The following is a 14,292-nucleotide window of genomic DNA, read 5'->3' as shown; positions in this document are numbered from 1 at the left end:
TTAATTGCGACATTTTTTATTAATTTCAACGACCGCAAGTCAAACGGTCGCAGATCCGTAAAATAACGACGGCCTAAAGCGGTCGCTAAATGTTTAAAAAACAAAAAAAAACAAAAACACACCTAGTGCTGCAGTACTACCTGCACTTCACAAGCCAGCCCTACCACCGCAATTTACCACCCAAACATCTCCACCCACCGCAACTTCTAACCACCGCCGCCTACACCCTTAAAAACCTCTACCCACCACCACCGCACAACCCAAAAAAAACCCCTAAACCAAAAAAACTTTTCAATTTATCAAAAAAATTACACCCTAAAAATAACCCACAATCAAAATCAAAAATCAACAAAAAAATTCATGAAAATAACCCAAAAAAATTAGATCCAAAAAACCCACAAGATTCTCGAAAAAACCCACACAATTCACGGAAAACCCACACAATTCACAATAATTAGACCATAAAAAAAAACCCATAAAGTTCACAGAATTCAAAGAAAATAAACGAGAACTCATAATCGGACAAAAAATCTACAAAATTCGAACAAAATCAACGAAAACTCAAAATACAACCAAAATCAAAGAAATTCGAACAATAAACGAACTAAAACCACAAAAATCAATAAACAAAAAAAAAAAAAAACTTTCAGAAAAATCAACATACCTTTCCCAATATATCTTCCTCTTTGTTTTTATATGGTCAAATTCGACCATGAAAACTCCAGATCTAAAATTGTTATGGTCGAACTTGACCATAAACACCAAACTATGTGTGTTGCTTTGTACTTTGTCTGATTTTTGAAAATGAAAGTTTGAGAATTAGGGCAGATGGTTTTTCCGATGTGTGACTTCCGGAAAAGTGCAGATTTCCGACAAGGGTGTTTCCGACAACACTTTTCCGACGGAAAACCATTGAAAATCACATTTTTGACGGTTTTTTGATAACCCTCTTTCTTGTAGTGGGTGTTTGTGGACCAACATGATTATTTTAGATCATTTTGAATCTCGTATTAATTAATGTCATTGTCTTCTTTTTTTTTTGGAAAAATTAACAACAAAGGTCCTAACTATGGGTGGTCTTCTCTAAAAGGTCTCATCTTTTGAATAACTTAGAGTAGACCCAACTATAATGTTTTTTTTCTCTAAACGGTCCCATGTGACTTGTTACCTATTGAACCCGTAAATTTTTTTTTTAGTTAAAAAAATATATACTCAATTTCTCTCCTTTCACGCCATAACCACCACAAAGTCCACAATTCCTCTTTCCTACCTGCAACATAACCACCCATCCACCAACACCATTCTTCTTCTACCATTCTTCTTCTACCTCCTATCCTTTCATACTCTCTCAAGCTATTAACAGCGTCAAATCAATCAGCCTTATGCGCCCGATGGTGCGGTGGTGGCCCGATCGGGCAGTGAAACAACGAGATGAAACTTCCATGGCTCGATTGAGCGAGCTTTATAGTTGCTTTGTTGCATTGTTCTTGCTCTATTTCTTATTAATTAATTTGCAACACCGTACCATGAAATTTGTTATCAATACTCTAATTTTTTCAACAGTAATTGGCTTAGATAAGTAGTGGTTTTGAGGTGTAGATGGTTGGCGGTTATGTGGCGGGTTGGGTTGGTTAGACCGGTGGTTATGTGGTGGTGGGGTGGCAGTAGGTGTTAGTTTTGGTAAGGTATGGGAGGAGAGATAAACGGGGAAGGACTGAAGGAGAAGCAGTGAAGATTTTTTAAAAAAAAAATTAAAGAAAGAAAGGAAATTGTTCCGTGTACCCTTGAAGTTTGAAAAATGCACTGTGTACCCTTGAACACTTTCAAATGCACCATTTACCCTTGAGGTTTGTAAAAAAAAAAAAAATGCACTACATACTCTGATTGTCTTACAAATGCACATATCATTGACTTATCAAATTATAATTATGCCCACACACTGACTCATTTAAAGTACTTTATATTTATGGAGTAAAACTGCCTAAAAACATAAATTACATCAAAATTTGAACTCCATCGATCATTCTAAATCCTAAACTTTAAAGTGTTAGAATTTGATTTATCAATTAAGTTTGCTTGATAATTAAATGGTTTAGCATTATACTAGCATTACACTGTAACAATTTAATAGAATTTGATGCTTCACTACTACAAAAAGCGTGTTTTTTGGACGCTTTTTAGGCCTTTTTCGACACTAAAAAGCGCCGAGAATACATGAGTCGAGAATTTTGAGGGACACAAAAAAGCGTCGAGAATATCGACGCTTTTATGTGTCCTAACTAATATACGAAGTGTCGGAAAATACTTATTTCGCGCATTATCCCAAATTTGTGTAGTTTTTAAGCAACGCTTTTACATGTCCACATACTCAAATTTAGCGACGCTTTTTGTTGTCTTGCGTTTACTCGTGTCAGCCTATGGTATGGCGGGAAACTCTTGAAATATGAAAATGTGCAAAATATGTAGACATTAAAAAGCGTCTAGAATTTTTTTTTTTAAGCTTTTTTTTTCTTTTTTTTTTCCTTTTATTAAATTATTACCATCATACATACATTATAGTTATTTAAATTTATCATAAATTAAATTAATAACATTAAAATTAAAATAAACAAATATTCTATATAACTAGATTAAAAATAATAATAATAATAATAATTAATCAAAAATAATAAGAGTACGTAGTTAATTACCAAATTTATAAAAGAAAACATCAACACAATTAATAAAAAAAAAATGTCGCATATTATAGTAGCTTGTCCCTAAATAAATACATCACTAATATAATTAAGACTAAAAACCAAAATAGATAGATGATGGAGTTATAGACGATATAGTCGCTTGTTTTGATGCTCAAGTGTCCTGGCATATTCTCTTGTTGCACCTACATTGCCTTTTCCAATCTTCAAAAAAAAAATACAAAGTATAAATTAGTACATTACACAATATAGGCTTTTACACACACACACACACACACACACACACACAAGCTCTGAATTTCACACACACACATACACACACACACACAAGCTCTGAATTTCACACACACACACACACACACACACAAGCATTTTGAATTTCACACACACACACAAGCATTACACAAACGTCTTTGACGCCATGTTGGATGCTGCTTACTTTGCCATGGCTGATCTTAATTTCACTAACATCCCCATCATGGTCACTGAGTCAGGCTGGCAGTCTAAGGGGGATGCCAAAGAGCCCGATGCCACTCTCGAGAATGCCAATACTTATAACAACAATCTTATAAAGCACATTCTCAACAATACAGGAACACCAAAACATCCAGGAATCGGTGTTAGTACTTACATCTATGAACTATATAACGAGGATACAAAGGATGGGGCCACCTCAGAAAAGAACTGGGGATTATTCGATGCAAATGGGAAGCTAGTCTATATCTTGCGTCTCACTGAGTCTGGGTCTGTTTTGTCTAATGATACAATAAACCAGACTTACTATACTACAAGAGATGGAGCTGACAAGAGGATTGTTCCCCTTTATTGCAGGGCGAGCCTTGCTATGAGCCTGATAATGTATTTTCTCATGCTACTTATGCTTTCAACACTTATTATTAGAACACAAGAAAAGCTCCAGAATCTTGTGACTTCAATGGTGTGGCTGAAATCACCACCACCGATCCAAGTATGATTAAAACTGCAGACTGTATATTCAACATACTTTCTAATATCAATTTCTAATCTGTGATTTTTATCTGCTGCAGGTCATGACTATTGCACATCAAGTATGGGTGGTCTCAATACACATAAGTTTAAAGAGATTCCAATTTTATATAAGACGAAGAATATAGCTTGCAGATTCTATAAGCACTTAAAATCACTATATACAATCTTGTCAATAAAATTGCAAAATATAACTTGCAGATTCTATAAGCACTCAACATTTTAAGTAAAGTTCACATATTTGCTTAGCAATTATACTGGTGCCTGGAGAAATATAAGAAGAGAATCCTAATCATCTAATGAGATAGGATCCTATCAAATTAAAAAAAAAATACAATTTCTCAAGAAACACGCTCAATCAAACAACAAATCTGATTCTTAGTTCTGATCTTCAAATCTGAAATTCAGCTCTGAATTCAGTTCTGAATTCAATTCTAAAATTCAGCTCTGAATTCAGTTCTGAAATTCAGCTCTGAATTCAGTTTTGGATTTCAGCTCTGTATTCAGTTCTGATTTCAGCTCAAATTTCAAATTTGATTTTTCAGTTCTGAACTTCAGATCTGAAATTCAGCTCTAAGTAGTTGCTTAACAAGTTTGTGGCACTCTTAGTATTTGCTTAACCAATTTTCTTGTGATTTGTAATCCAAGATAATATAACCATCAATATGAGCCATGCAATTATAAGACTTTTGGTCCACAAAAATAGGGACTCTAGCATCTAAACACAACACATGTTATAAAGAGAAATGCGACTTTGTTACCCGGTGGTTTGCCATTTCTAAGAATTCAGATGTTTTCTTTAGAAAAATTGGATATATATTCCCTTGACAAACTGCACCTACAATCTCAGAAAACTGTCCAATAAGTGCTTTAAGAAGAAGATTGTTGTGTCCGACCTGGTCTTTCAGCTTTTCATTTTCTTGAGATAGTGTATCGTTTTTTTTGTGCAAAGCATTCACTTCTTCTTTAACACTATCCATCACAATAGTCCTCTTTTGAAATTTTCCATACCCTTCCTTCCTTAACACACCACGCACTCCGAAAATGTTCCTCTTTTTAACCCCTAGTCCGTAACCCACCAGACGATCGGGAATCTCATCGCGATACATAGTTTGCTGAAACGCTTCATCTTCGAGATCTTGTTTAGACATCTTAAGGTGTATCATCCTCAGCTCTTCAACCTTAGCTGTAACATCATCCTATACCAACATTTAGTCATTAAGAAATTTTCACAGTCATTTTAAAAATGAACTCAAAGACCTTGCGCAAATGTTCAGATATCATCATTTGGCAACTCAAATTGTGTTAAATTCTAAGAAAAACATAAGTAGCATGGACTACATCCATGAAGAAGAGCAACCTTATTACAAATTACAAACCCAAATGAGATTCCATCCCAAATAAAAAGTGTTAATTCTAATGAATAAATACAAGACAGAGGAAAAAAGGCATTTAGTCATTAAGATAAGCAAGCCAAAATACATAGGACAAGCCAAGGGACAAGCCAAGTTGTACAATGTAGCGAATTTTGATTTAACATAGGCTTCCGGAATCAATTTGATGAAAAGAGTACAATTATAAGTCATCAATATACCTTCTTTGGGTTCAGCAGCTTGTCGTACAATGTATCTTCTCCCCACAAAACGGCCTTATTCTTGTTAGCAAAAGAGTAAGAAAATCCTGCAGCTGAGCCTAACTGCCTCCCAATAAGACCATTTAGATTTGGACCTATAATGTCATAAATCTGAATCAGAATAGCTACAATACTAAGGCAGCCAATATATTCAGCCACATTTATTTCATAACACCGATGATGGAAGAAGCATAAATCAGACAATTAAGTACCAGAATGTACTCCGTAAAATAGTAGTAAGGTGACTAAGGTCCAATCGGAATTTCAGATAAAAAGTCATAAGCATTCTCAAATAACTGTTAGACACAACACGACATTACCAAGAACATAACAAGGTCACTAATCACAGAAAAGAATTTAGTAAAAGATACATGACCATTACAATAGACATCTTACATGATCATAATTTACCACAACATTGACAGAAACTTGAAGACCATAATACAATACAACAAAGGTTATATAATGTGTAACTAAATATCACATGTAAGTACCATGATGTTTGTAGAAGAAATTATAGACAAAACTAAAAGCACAAATAAAACCCACCAATGAAACAACTTACAAATACAAGTTCACTGAAGCATCATCGTACTTGAATATGATAAGAGCAACAAATCATTGCCCAAGTCCATAGTTAAAATCGTCTAACTGAAGCTAAAAACCTAAGTAAATTAAAAATACAAAACCCCCTCGAAAACCATACACATATAACTTAAGCCACATATACCCTTGGATAACCAAGTTATAATCTAGACAAAAAACACTGATGAAGCCGGGGAATTTGTATTGGGGCAAAAGAATCTAGACCTGTGGTGTTTATAATTTGTGGTGTCTGGCTGCAAAGTCTTCTCGCGAAGCAATGGCAAGGTTTCATGGAGGCAATCATCAAATCAACAATCTGTCACAACTGGCTCTCCCAGACCCTTGCGTCAGTTTCTACATGTAATTTAGTTTATTTATTCCTGAGTCCTGAGTGAAAATTAGAGTGCATATATCACAATAGTTCTAGCTTACTCCATTACTGGAAAAGAGCTAGTCCTTCATGTATGTGCTTTTCATATTCGTAGTAGAGCTTATGAGGATATGATAACACAAATCAACTAGACTGAATTAGACATACTCAGCTCAAGTTGAATCTGACATGTAAACATATCCACCATTAATTATCCACTCACTCCTAACTATATATCCCACCCTAAGAAGATAGGTTAAAAGGTCATATCCACCATTAATTATCCACTCACCCCTAACTATATATACCTCCCTAAGAAGTAAGAACCTGACTACCACCACCACGCTAACCCCCCTTCAAACTAGCTAACCTTCCCGGAACCATGGTGTGACCCACAAACCAAGGTTCGAAACAACTCAAAACAATCATCAAAACAGGAGTGTCATTCACAAGCAAAGCCATAAAATTCAAAGCTAGTAACATTAATACAGAAAAATCTCGAACTAAAACCCTAGAAAACGCCATAAAATTCATAACAAACACCCATAAAAAAAATACAAAAAAAAAACAGGAAAACCTTAATTTTTAAAACAAAACTCACGAAAAAAAGACATAAAAAGAAATTAATTTATCTAATTAATGGCAAAAAATTACCTTGCAATAAGAGACTGATTCTTGTTCTACTCCAATTCAAAATCGAAGACATGCAAAGAATGATACGCAATTTTAACGAAATTTTAGGAATTGTGAGATATTAGGGTAAGTAAAAAACGACCGATATATAAATATCAAAAAAATGTAAAGCAAATTGAAGATCAATTACCTGAATTTATTATGTTCGACTATGTTAAGGTGATTAAATCTGAACCGTTTATTATGTTTGTTGTTTAATCTTAGCCTTTGAGTATTATTATTTTTATAAAATTAACAAAAATCTATTTTACACATCATTTAAGCCATGACCAGTCAATAAAGTGTTGTTTGTTTTCTTACTTTTAAAGGGTAATTTTTTTTTTCAAATTATAATATTATAAACAACCATCCAAATAAATTATAAAATTGATAAAAGTCGTCCAAAAAAAACATTTGTACAGCTTCATCTCCATTTTGATAGCTTCACGTATCTTCAATGATGCAATTCATCTTCAACCTATTTTTATGGACACTTCATCTTCAACCTTCATTATTCATCCAACACACATCTAAAAATTACCAAATTTATATGAATTCAATAAGATTAATGTATAATCATTAATATATGCTTCGATTTTTAAAATCAAGGTTTGCAATCAATTTAATTATCTACATTCTTGAACGTTTATGGATTATATCTTATAATTTCGGGATTAATTATAAGATATAATCCGTAAACTTTCAATGATACTTCATCCCTCCGTCTGAAATTCATTAACCACCCTTTAAAGATGCACGCAAAATATGGAAAATTGGCGCATCATGAATCCAATAATCTCTCCTGCACACAGCACATTAAATTTTCTATGACTGTAGAATATCTGAAGTTGCTAGTGTTGCACTAAGAATGCAAATATAAGAATAAAATGTTGTAAATAAAGCTACTACATTCATGAGCAAATAATAACGTACATCGAAGGCCTTTATATAGGCTAAAGTCTGTCAAAACTATCAATCTGCCATTAAAATGCTAGAGCAAGAGAGAAGAAAGGAGAGAAGAAAAGAGGATTTTATAATTCCTGAGAAGAGAAATTATTACAACTAACTCTATATTACAACAATAAATGGCATTTATATAGCCAGCTAATAAAATCAGAAAATAATAAAATAATAGAAAAAGTGGTTATAACTAACTAACAAACTTATGCTGACTAATCAAAAACATGTGGACTGGACCTCACTTGTGAGATGGGCTTGGGCTTGATCCAAAGTATTCTCAAAACCCCCCCTCAAGCTAGACTGTGGTTTGAACCGTCCTAGCTTGGAAAAAAGATCAGAAAACTGAGTAGATGGCAAGATCTTAGTGAAGACATCAGCCAATTAAGACTTGGTTGGAAGATAAGTCAATTGTATTGATCCTTCCAATACCTTTTCCCTTGTGAAGTGGCAATCTATCTCTATATGCTTTGTCCTCTCATAAAATACTAGATTTCTTGCAATATGTAGAGCTAACTGGTTGTCACAATGCAGAGTGATAGGAAGCAAATTTGCCACACCCAGTTCTTGCAGTAACCTAACCATCCATGTTACCTCTGCTTCTGCACATGCCATCGCCCTATACTCTGATTCAGATGAAGACTTTGAAGTGGTTGTTTGTTTCTTTGATTTCCAACTGATAGGTGAAGCACCAAGCTGTAGAACATAACCTGTAACACTCTTTCTGAAATCAAGGCAGGCTCCCCAATCTGAATCACTAAATGCTTGTAATGTTAAAACATTTGAAGCCTTTAACAATATCCATTGTCCTGCAATATGAGCAACATACCTCAGGGTATGTCGTAATGCATCCCAATGAGCACTCACCTGTCTGATGCTTCCTTATACAGAAGTTTAGTAGGAAAATTGAATTTTCTCACTAATACTAGGCCTGACCTTGCCTACATAGTTCATATTACCTGAAATTTATGAAAGTGACAAGAAAATCCCCCCCAAATTCGTTGAAGTTGAGCGAGAAACACCCTGAAACTAACCAAATTGAAGCGCTGATGATTAAGGGCAGTTGAGTGCAAGGAGAGCAGAGAATAATTGTTGAATAGGGCATCAGTTTAATTAATTGGGGGTATTTTTTTTATATATTTTTTTGAAATAATTGGGGGTATTATTTTAATACAACCCGCTATTTTTTTCCCCTAAATTTTAAAATTGCGGGCTCATATTAAATCACGTGTATGGCATGTGATTTTCTCGACGCTTTTCAGTGTCCAGAAAATCTTCGACTTGGAAAAGCGTCGAGAAAATACGGAACCCAAAATCGTACACTGACGCCACAACCACGGCGTTGAGGCAAAAGCGTCCAAAATACATGGGTTTTGTAGTAGTGCTTATAGCCTATATGGGGTCTCAATTTAACAAAATTATCATTTGTTATATGAGTCTAGGGGTATTTGGTGCAAGTTCTTACAAACCTTAGGGGTACACTGTGTATTTGAAAGTTTTCAGGGGTACACGGTGCATTTTTTAAAACCTTGAGAGTACACGAAGCAATTTCCCAAGAAAGAAATAGAACCAATGAAATAATGCCACGTGCTCTATTTAATCGGCTTAGAAGGTAAATTCAGGTCACAGACAGTTTAAAGAAAATATTTACAATAGTTGGGACTGCCCTTAGTTATTCAAAAGTTGGGACCTTTTAAAGAAGGACGTCCATAGTTGGGACCTTTGTTGTTAATTTATTCTTTTTTTTTTTCATTAAACAGTTCATGTCCTCAATTATTGAATGAGCTAAACTTGAGCTTGTCTTTTATTGATCAAATCAAATGGTCGAAATAATAGGTATATGGGTTGATTTTCAAAGATAATATCGTGATATTAGAAAAACAACGCAACAGATTGATTAATTTGACTGTGTTTTTCAGCAAATTTGATTAATTTTCTCCCTTTTTTTCTATTTTCCTATATTTGGTTTGTGAAGAGTGACAAATAATTTTCACAATGGTGAAAAATTGCATCCTTAACGATGAACAATATTTTGCTTTACAAAACAAGAAAGTGTTGTAGTAACAGTGCATAATAATGTATCTATATTTATAAGCCAATTGAAACCCAAAAAAAAAAGATGAGTTGAAGTCTAGTGTTAGGTGCCACGTATTAGCCTGTACTCGCTCCGTCGCTCGTACAAGTATTTCAATAATTTAGCAGTAAATGAAACGTGATGAAAATATTACAATTATTATTTTATCAATAATTGCAGCTCTGCAAATTATCTATAGCGTTACACGTCAAATCAACAACCTAGATGAGGTTTTAATGCATGCTCCACGTTGAGAACTTATGATAATGATCGACCATAAATTTTGTGTTTCTTGTTGTCATTATTACTCCTCCTGTCCCAATTTTTTTTGCCCTATTTGAATATAAATGGTTTTCAAGACGCGTTTTAAATCGTCTATATCTTTATTTTCTTATACGTAATAATTATAAAAATTTAACAATAATAAATATTATAATGAGAAAAATTTAACAAGACTACTCATAACTATATTATCTTTTATAAATTGATGATAATTATGATTAAAGTTTTCAAAATTTAACTCAAAAAATGACAATGGGGTAAAAATAAAGAAACGGAAAAAGTACTTCTTACTGACTTATAAAATGAGTAAAAAAGTACTACTAATAAGAATACAACATAAATAATAATGTCTTAAAATAAGATGAATTAAAAAAGGTTTTACTAATACCTCCACTTTACCTTTTTTTTTTCTTTTTTTTCTTAGGTTAGGTTTCAAATTATATCAAGTACAAATATGTATGGACAAATAAATAAGAAAAAAAGGTACAATTCAAGTCCGGTATGAACAAATAAATATGGACAGTTTAAAGTGAAGACGAAATGAAACAACAAAAAATCAAGTGGAGCTAATACAACATGAATGTGTATTATGCATTTATGCTACTGATAGTTTTCAATACACCACAAGCTAAGGCTAAGGTTGTGTAGTGTAGTGTACTAGATTGATCATGTAAAATAATAATGTACTCTCTCCGTCTCATAATATAGTTTCTGTTTTTCTATTTTGGAGATTTAAAATGTTTATTCCTTTTTCTATTTTTGGATAGTATATAAAGATCATTATACCTTCACTTTATTTAACTTTATTCATTGTACTTTCTAAATTACCCTTAAATTTTGCACATGTCTTATACTTTTTTTCACTTTTTCTCTCTAATTTTTGTCTATAATTGTACTTTTCACTTTTATTAATATACTTCATCTATTTTTTTCCTCCTATTTCTAAATTACCGTGAAAAAACACAAACAAGAACTGTATTATGGGACGGAAGAAGTATGTATTTCATTCGAAGTTAAATCCTCTTTACTTTATATCAAATCGTTGCAAATAATATGTAATAGTGTATTATTATAATTATTATTATATCAATAATTCCAGCTTTGCAAATTATCTATAGCCTTACACGTCAAATCAACAACCCTGAAGAGGATATAATGCATGCTCCACGTTGAGAAATTATGATAATGATCGACCATAAATTTTGTGTTTTTTATTGTCATTATTACTTTATTACTTGCATATCATATGAGTAAAAATGTAATAAGAATCCAAAATAAATAATAATGTCTTAAGATGAGATGAATCAAACAAAGTCTTATAATACCTTCACTTTACTACTTTTTATTTTCCCTCTCTCTTAGGTTAGGTTTCAAATTATATCAAGTACAAATAAATAAGAAAAAAAGGTACAATTCAAGTCCGGTATGGTAGTATGTAGACCTAGAGCACGAGATAGGTTCGAGTTATAAGTCGAACAAACTAGGTACAAAGTGAAGATGAAATGAAACAACAAAATATCAAGTGGAGCTAATACAACATGAATGTGTGTTATGCTACTGATACTGATACACCACAAGCTAAAGCTAAGGTTGTGTAGTGTACTAGATCGATCATGTACAATTATAATGTACGTACTTCATTCGAAGTTAAGTCTGTTCACCATTCAAATTGCGTAATTTTTTCTTTCTAATTATTTGCTTATTATTCTTGGTATTGTATTTCTGTTAGAGATATGAGATATCGGAAAATATATGTGTGATATATTTTCCGTAAATATCATTAAGACTAATATATTTAGTTTTATTTATGTCAAGATATTATTTAGAGAATATATCTTCAGGATTTATGATTATGGTATAGTAGTATATTTTTTAGGAATATTGTTTTCTAACTTATGTTCGTAGGTTTTGCATAAATACTCTATCTATTGATGAATAATAATGAAGCAATACAAAAGTCATTCTATTGTCTCTTCACCCTAATTTAAAATGGTATGATAGAGTATAAAACATATTCTTGGTAGGATTGAGGCCCAAGAATATGTTTTATACTCTATCAATTTCCCTTAAGTTTCTAAATCCATGAAGAGTAGTCTTGCTAGCTAAATTCTAAACTAGAATACGAAGCTTTATTTACTGATTAAAAGTGTTAATTAGTGTTAATTCATGCAGACATACATTATATACTCCCTCTTTCTTAAAATGTAAATGTCACTATAAAACTCATGACCTAGTTGATTATACTCTTAACAACCTTTTAACCCCATTTTAAGTGTATTATCTATTAACTATTACTAAAACAAAACATTGATGACATCATCATCCCTTACATTATCGTACGTGTCATTCTCACATTAAATAGTTTCCCTCCATTTCTATTGATGATGTCATTAATTGTCATTATTATTTTAATTTTTCTTAACAATTATTATTTTAATCTACACTATACATTTTTGAATAAAAAATAATTACCACTCATTTTTACACAAATGATAAAATTAATGTTTTTATGCATGATAACAAAATTACTTCATATACATAATAATAAAATTATTTAAAACGCACGAGTCTAATCTAGTATCATATAAAGTACATTTTTTATAAATATTGTGATAAAGTTTGGATAGGGAGAAACTATATACTAAATAAATTTTGAGAAAAGGCCGAAAATGAGTTACGTACACAGAAAATTATGGAGTAAGAAAATATCTCTAATCTATAATCTGATTTTCTAAATTGAAGACAACAACTAACCCAACAACCATGAAAACTAACCAACAACCATGAAAACCTAACACTCCTTAACATTAAGACGCACTGTACTGTGTCCTCACTCTTGAAGAAATCTGAAATTCTTCGTCGATCGTTCTAGACGCGCGTACTCTAAGCTAAGAACCCTTCTCCGATCACTTATCTTCGTAACCCACAACGTACACTTTGCAAAACCAACAATAATCCATATATACTTTACCCGAGCACGATGAACTACAAAACTAGTTGCACACTTGTACTTTCACTGCAAGATACATCTGGACGTTGCTTTAAAATTCAGGACATTCTAAACCTCCTCTAGTTGCCAACGATAGATTTGTCTTTTTTCTTTTATATCCTTTTATAGCAATTCTTATTTTGATGATTAATTAAGCTGTTTACACTACTTAATTTTTATGGGGTGTGTCTCAATCAATTCCATTCAATTAGGATCAGACAGATGAAATTTGGCATGAATTCAGTCCCAAAATAATTAATGTGATAGAAGCTTAATTGGACATAGATAGACTATGACACTCTCATTTACTCACTGTGAAAAAACCAAATGTGGCTACAATTCATTTCATACATGCTAGCTATTGATTTAGCTACATGCTAGATATTGTAGAATTACAACCTCTTGTAGTTAAGCGAAATTACATAGCTCTATATATTATAGGTCCACCCAATATTATTATATTTATTTGTTTAATATATTTTATGTACTTTCTCCGTTTCTTTTTAGTTGACACGTTTCGTTAGTCACGTTTGCTAATGCACAAATTCAACCATTAATATCTTTTATTTCCGATAAGCAAAAATTATAAAAAGTTGATATTTAGAAAATATATATCGTGACGATTATAAAAAGATCCCACATCACTATATTTGTTTTTTTTTCCTTTTTTTTTTATCCTTTTTTAGCAATTCTTATTTGGCATGAATTCAGTCCCAAAATAATTAAAGTGATAGAAGCTTAATTGGACATAGTGTAGACAGACTATGACACTCTCATTTACTCATTATGAAAAAACCAAATGTGGCTACAATTCATTTCATACAAACCTCACGTTGATTTTCCCACTCCCAATCAATTAAATAGGTCTTACTTCATAACTATCAAATTAACTGTCCTCGTAGTACTCGTATATATAGCGTTAAAAGTAACATAGTACATATCATGTAACAAACATACTACTCCCTCCCTCCCTTAATTATACTCCTATTTCTAAATTTATACGGGAATTAAGAAAATTAGAGTAACCTT

General features: G+C 32.4%; 1 protein-coding gene across 1 annotated transcript; it reads right to left on the bottom strand.

The window, feature by feature from the left end:
* Positions 1-4,435: 4,435 nt before the first annotated feature.
* On the bottom strand, positions 4,436-7,982 carry LOC145566115 (uncharacterized). Its single transcript, XM_081625649.1, has 3 exons — positions 6,944-7,982; positions 5,296-5,429; positions 4,436-4,900 (listed from the first exon to the last, which is right to left on the bottom strand). Exons 1-3 carry the CDS (start codon positions 6,993-6,995, stop codon positions 4,436-4,438), a joined length of 651 nt encoding a protein of 216 aa, XP_081481775.1. The 5' UTR covers positions 6,996-7,982.
* Between the last annotated feature and the right edge of the window lie 6,310 nt (positions 7,983-14,292).

Source organism: Chenopodium album, chromosome 11 (genome assembly GCF_948465745.1).
Source record: "Chenopodium album chromosome 11, dcCheAlbu1.1, whole genome shotgun sequence".
NCBI classification, from domain to species: Eukaryota; Viridiplantae; Streptophyta; class Magnoliopsida; order Caryophyllales; family Amaranthaceae; genus Chenopodium; species Chenopodium album.
This window is presented reverse-complemented; position numbering and strand designations above follow the sequence as displayed.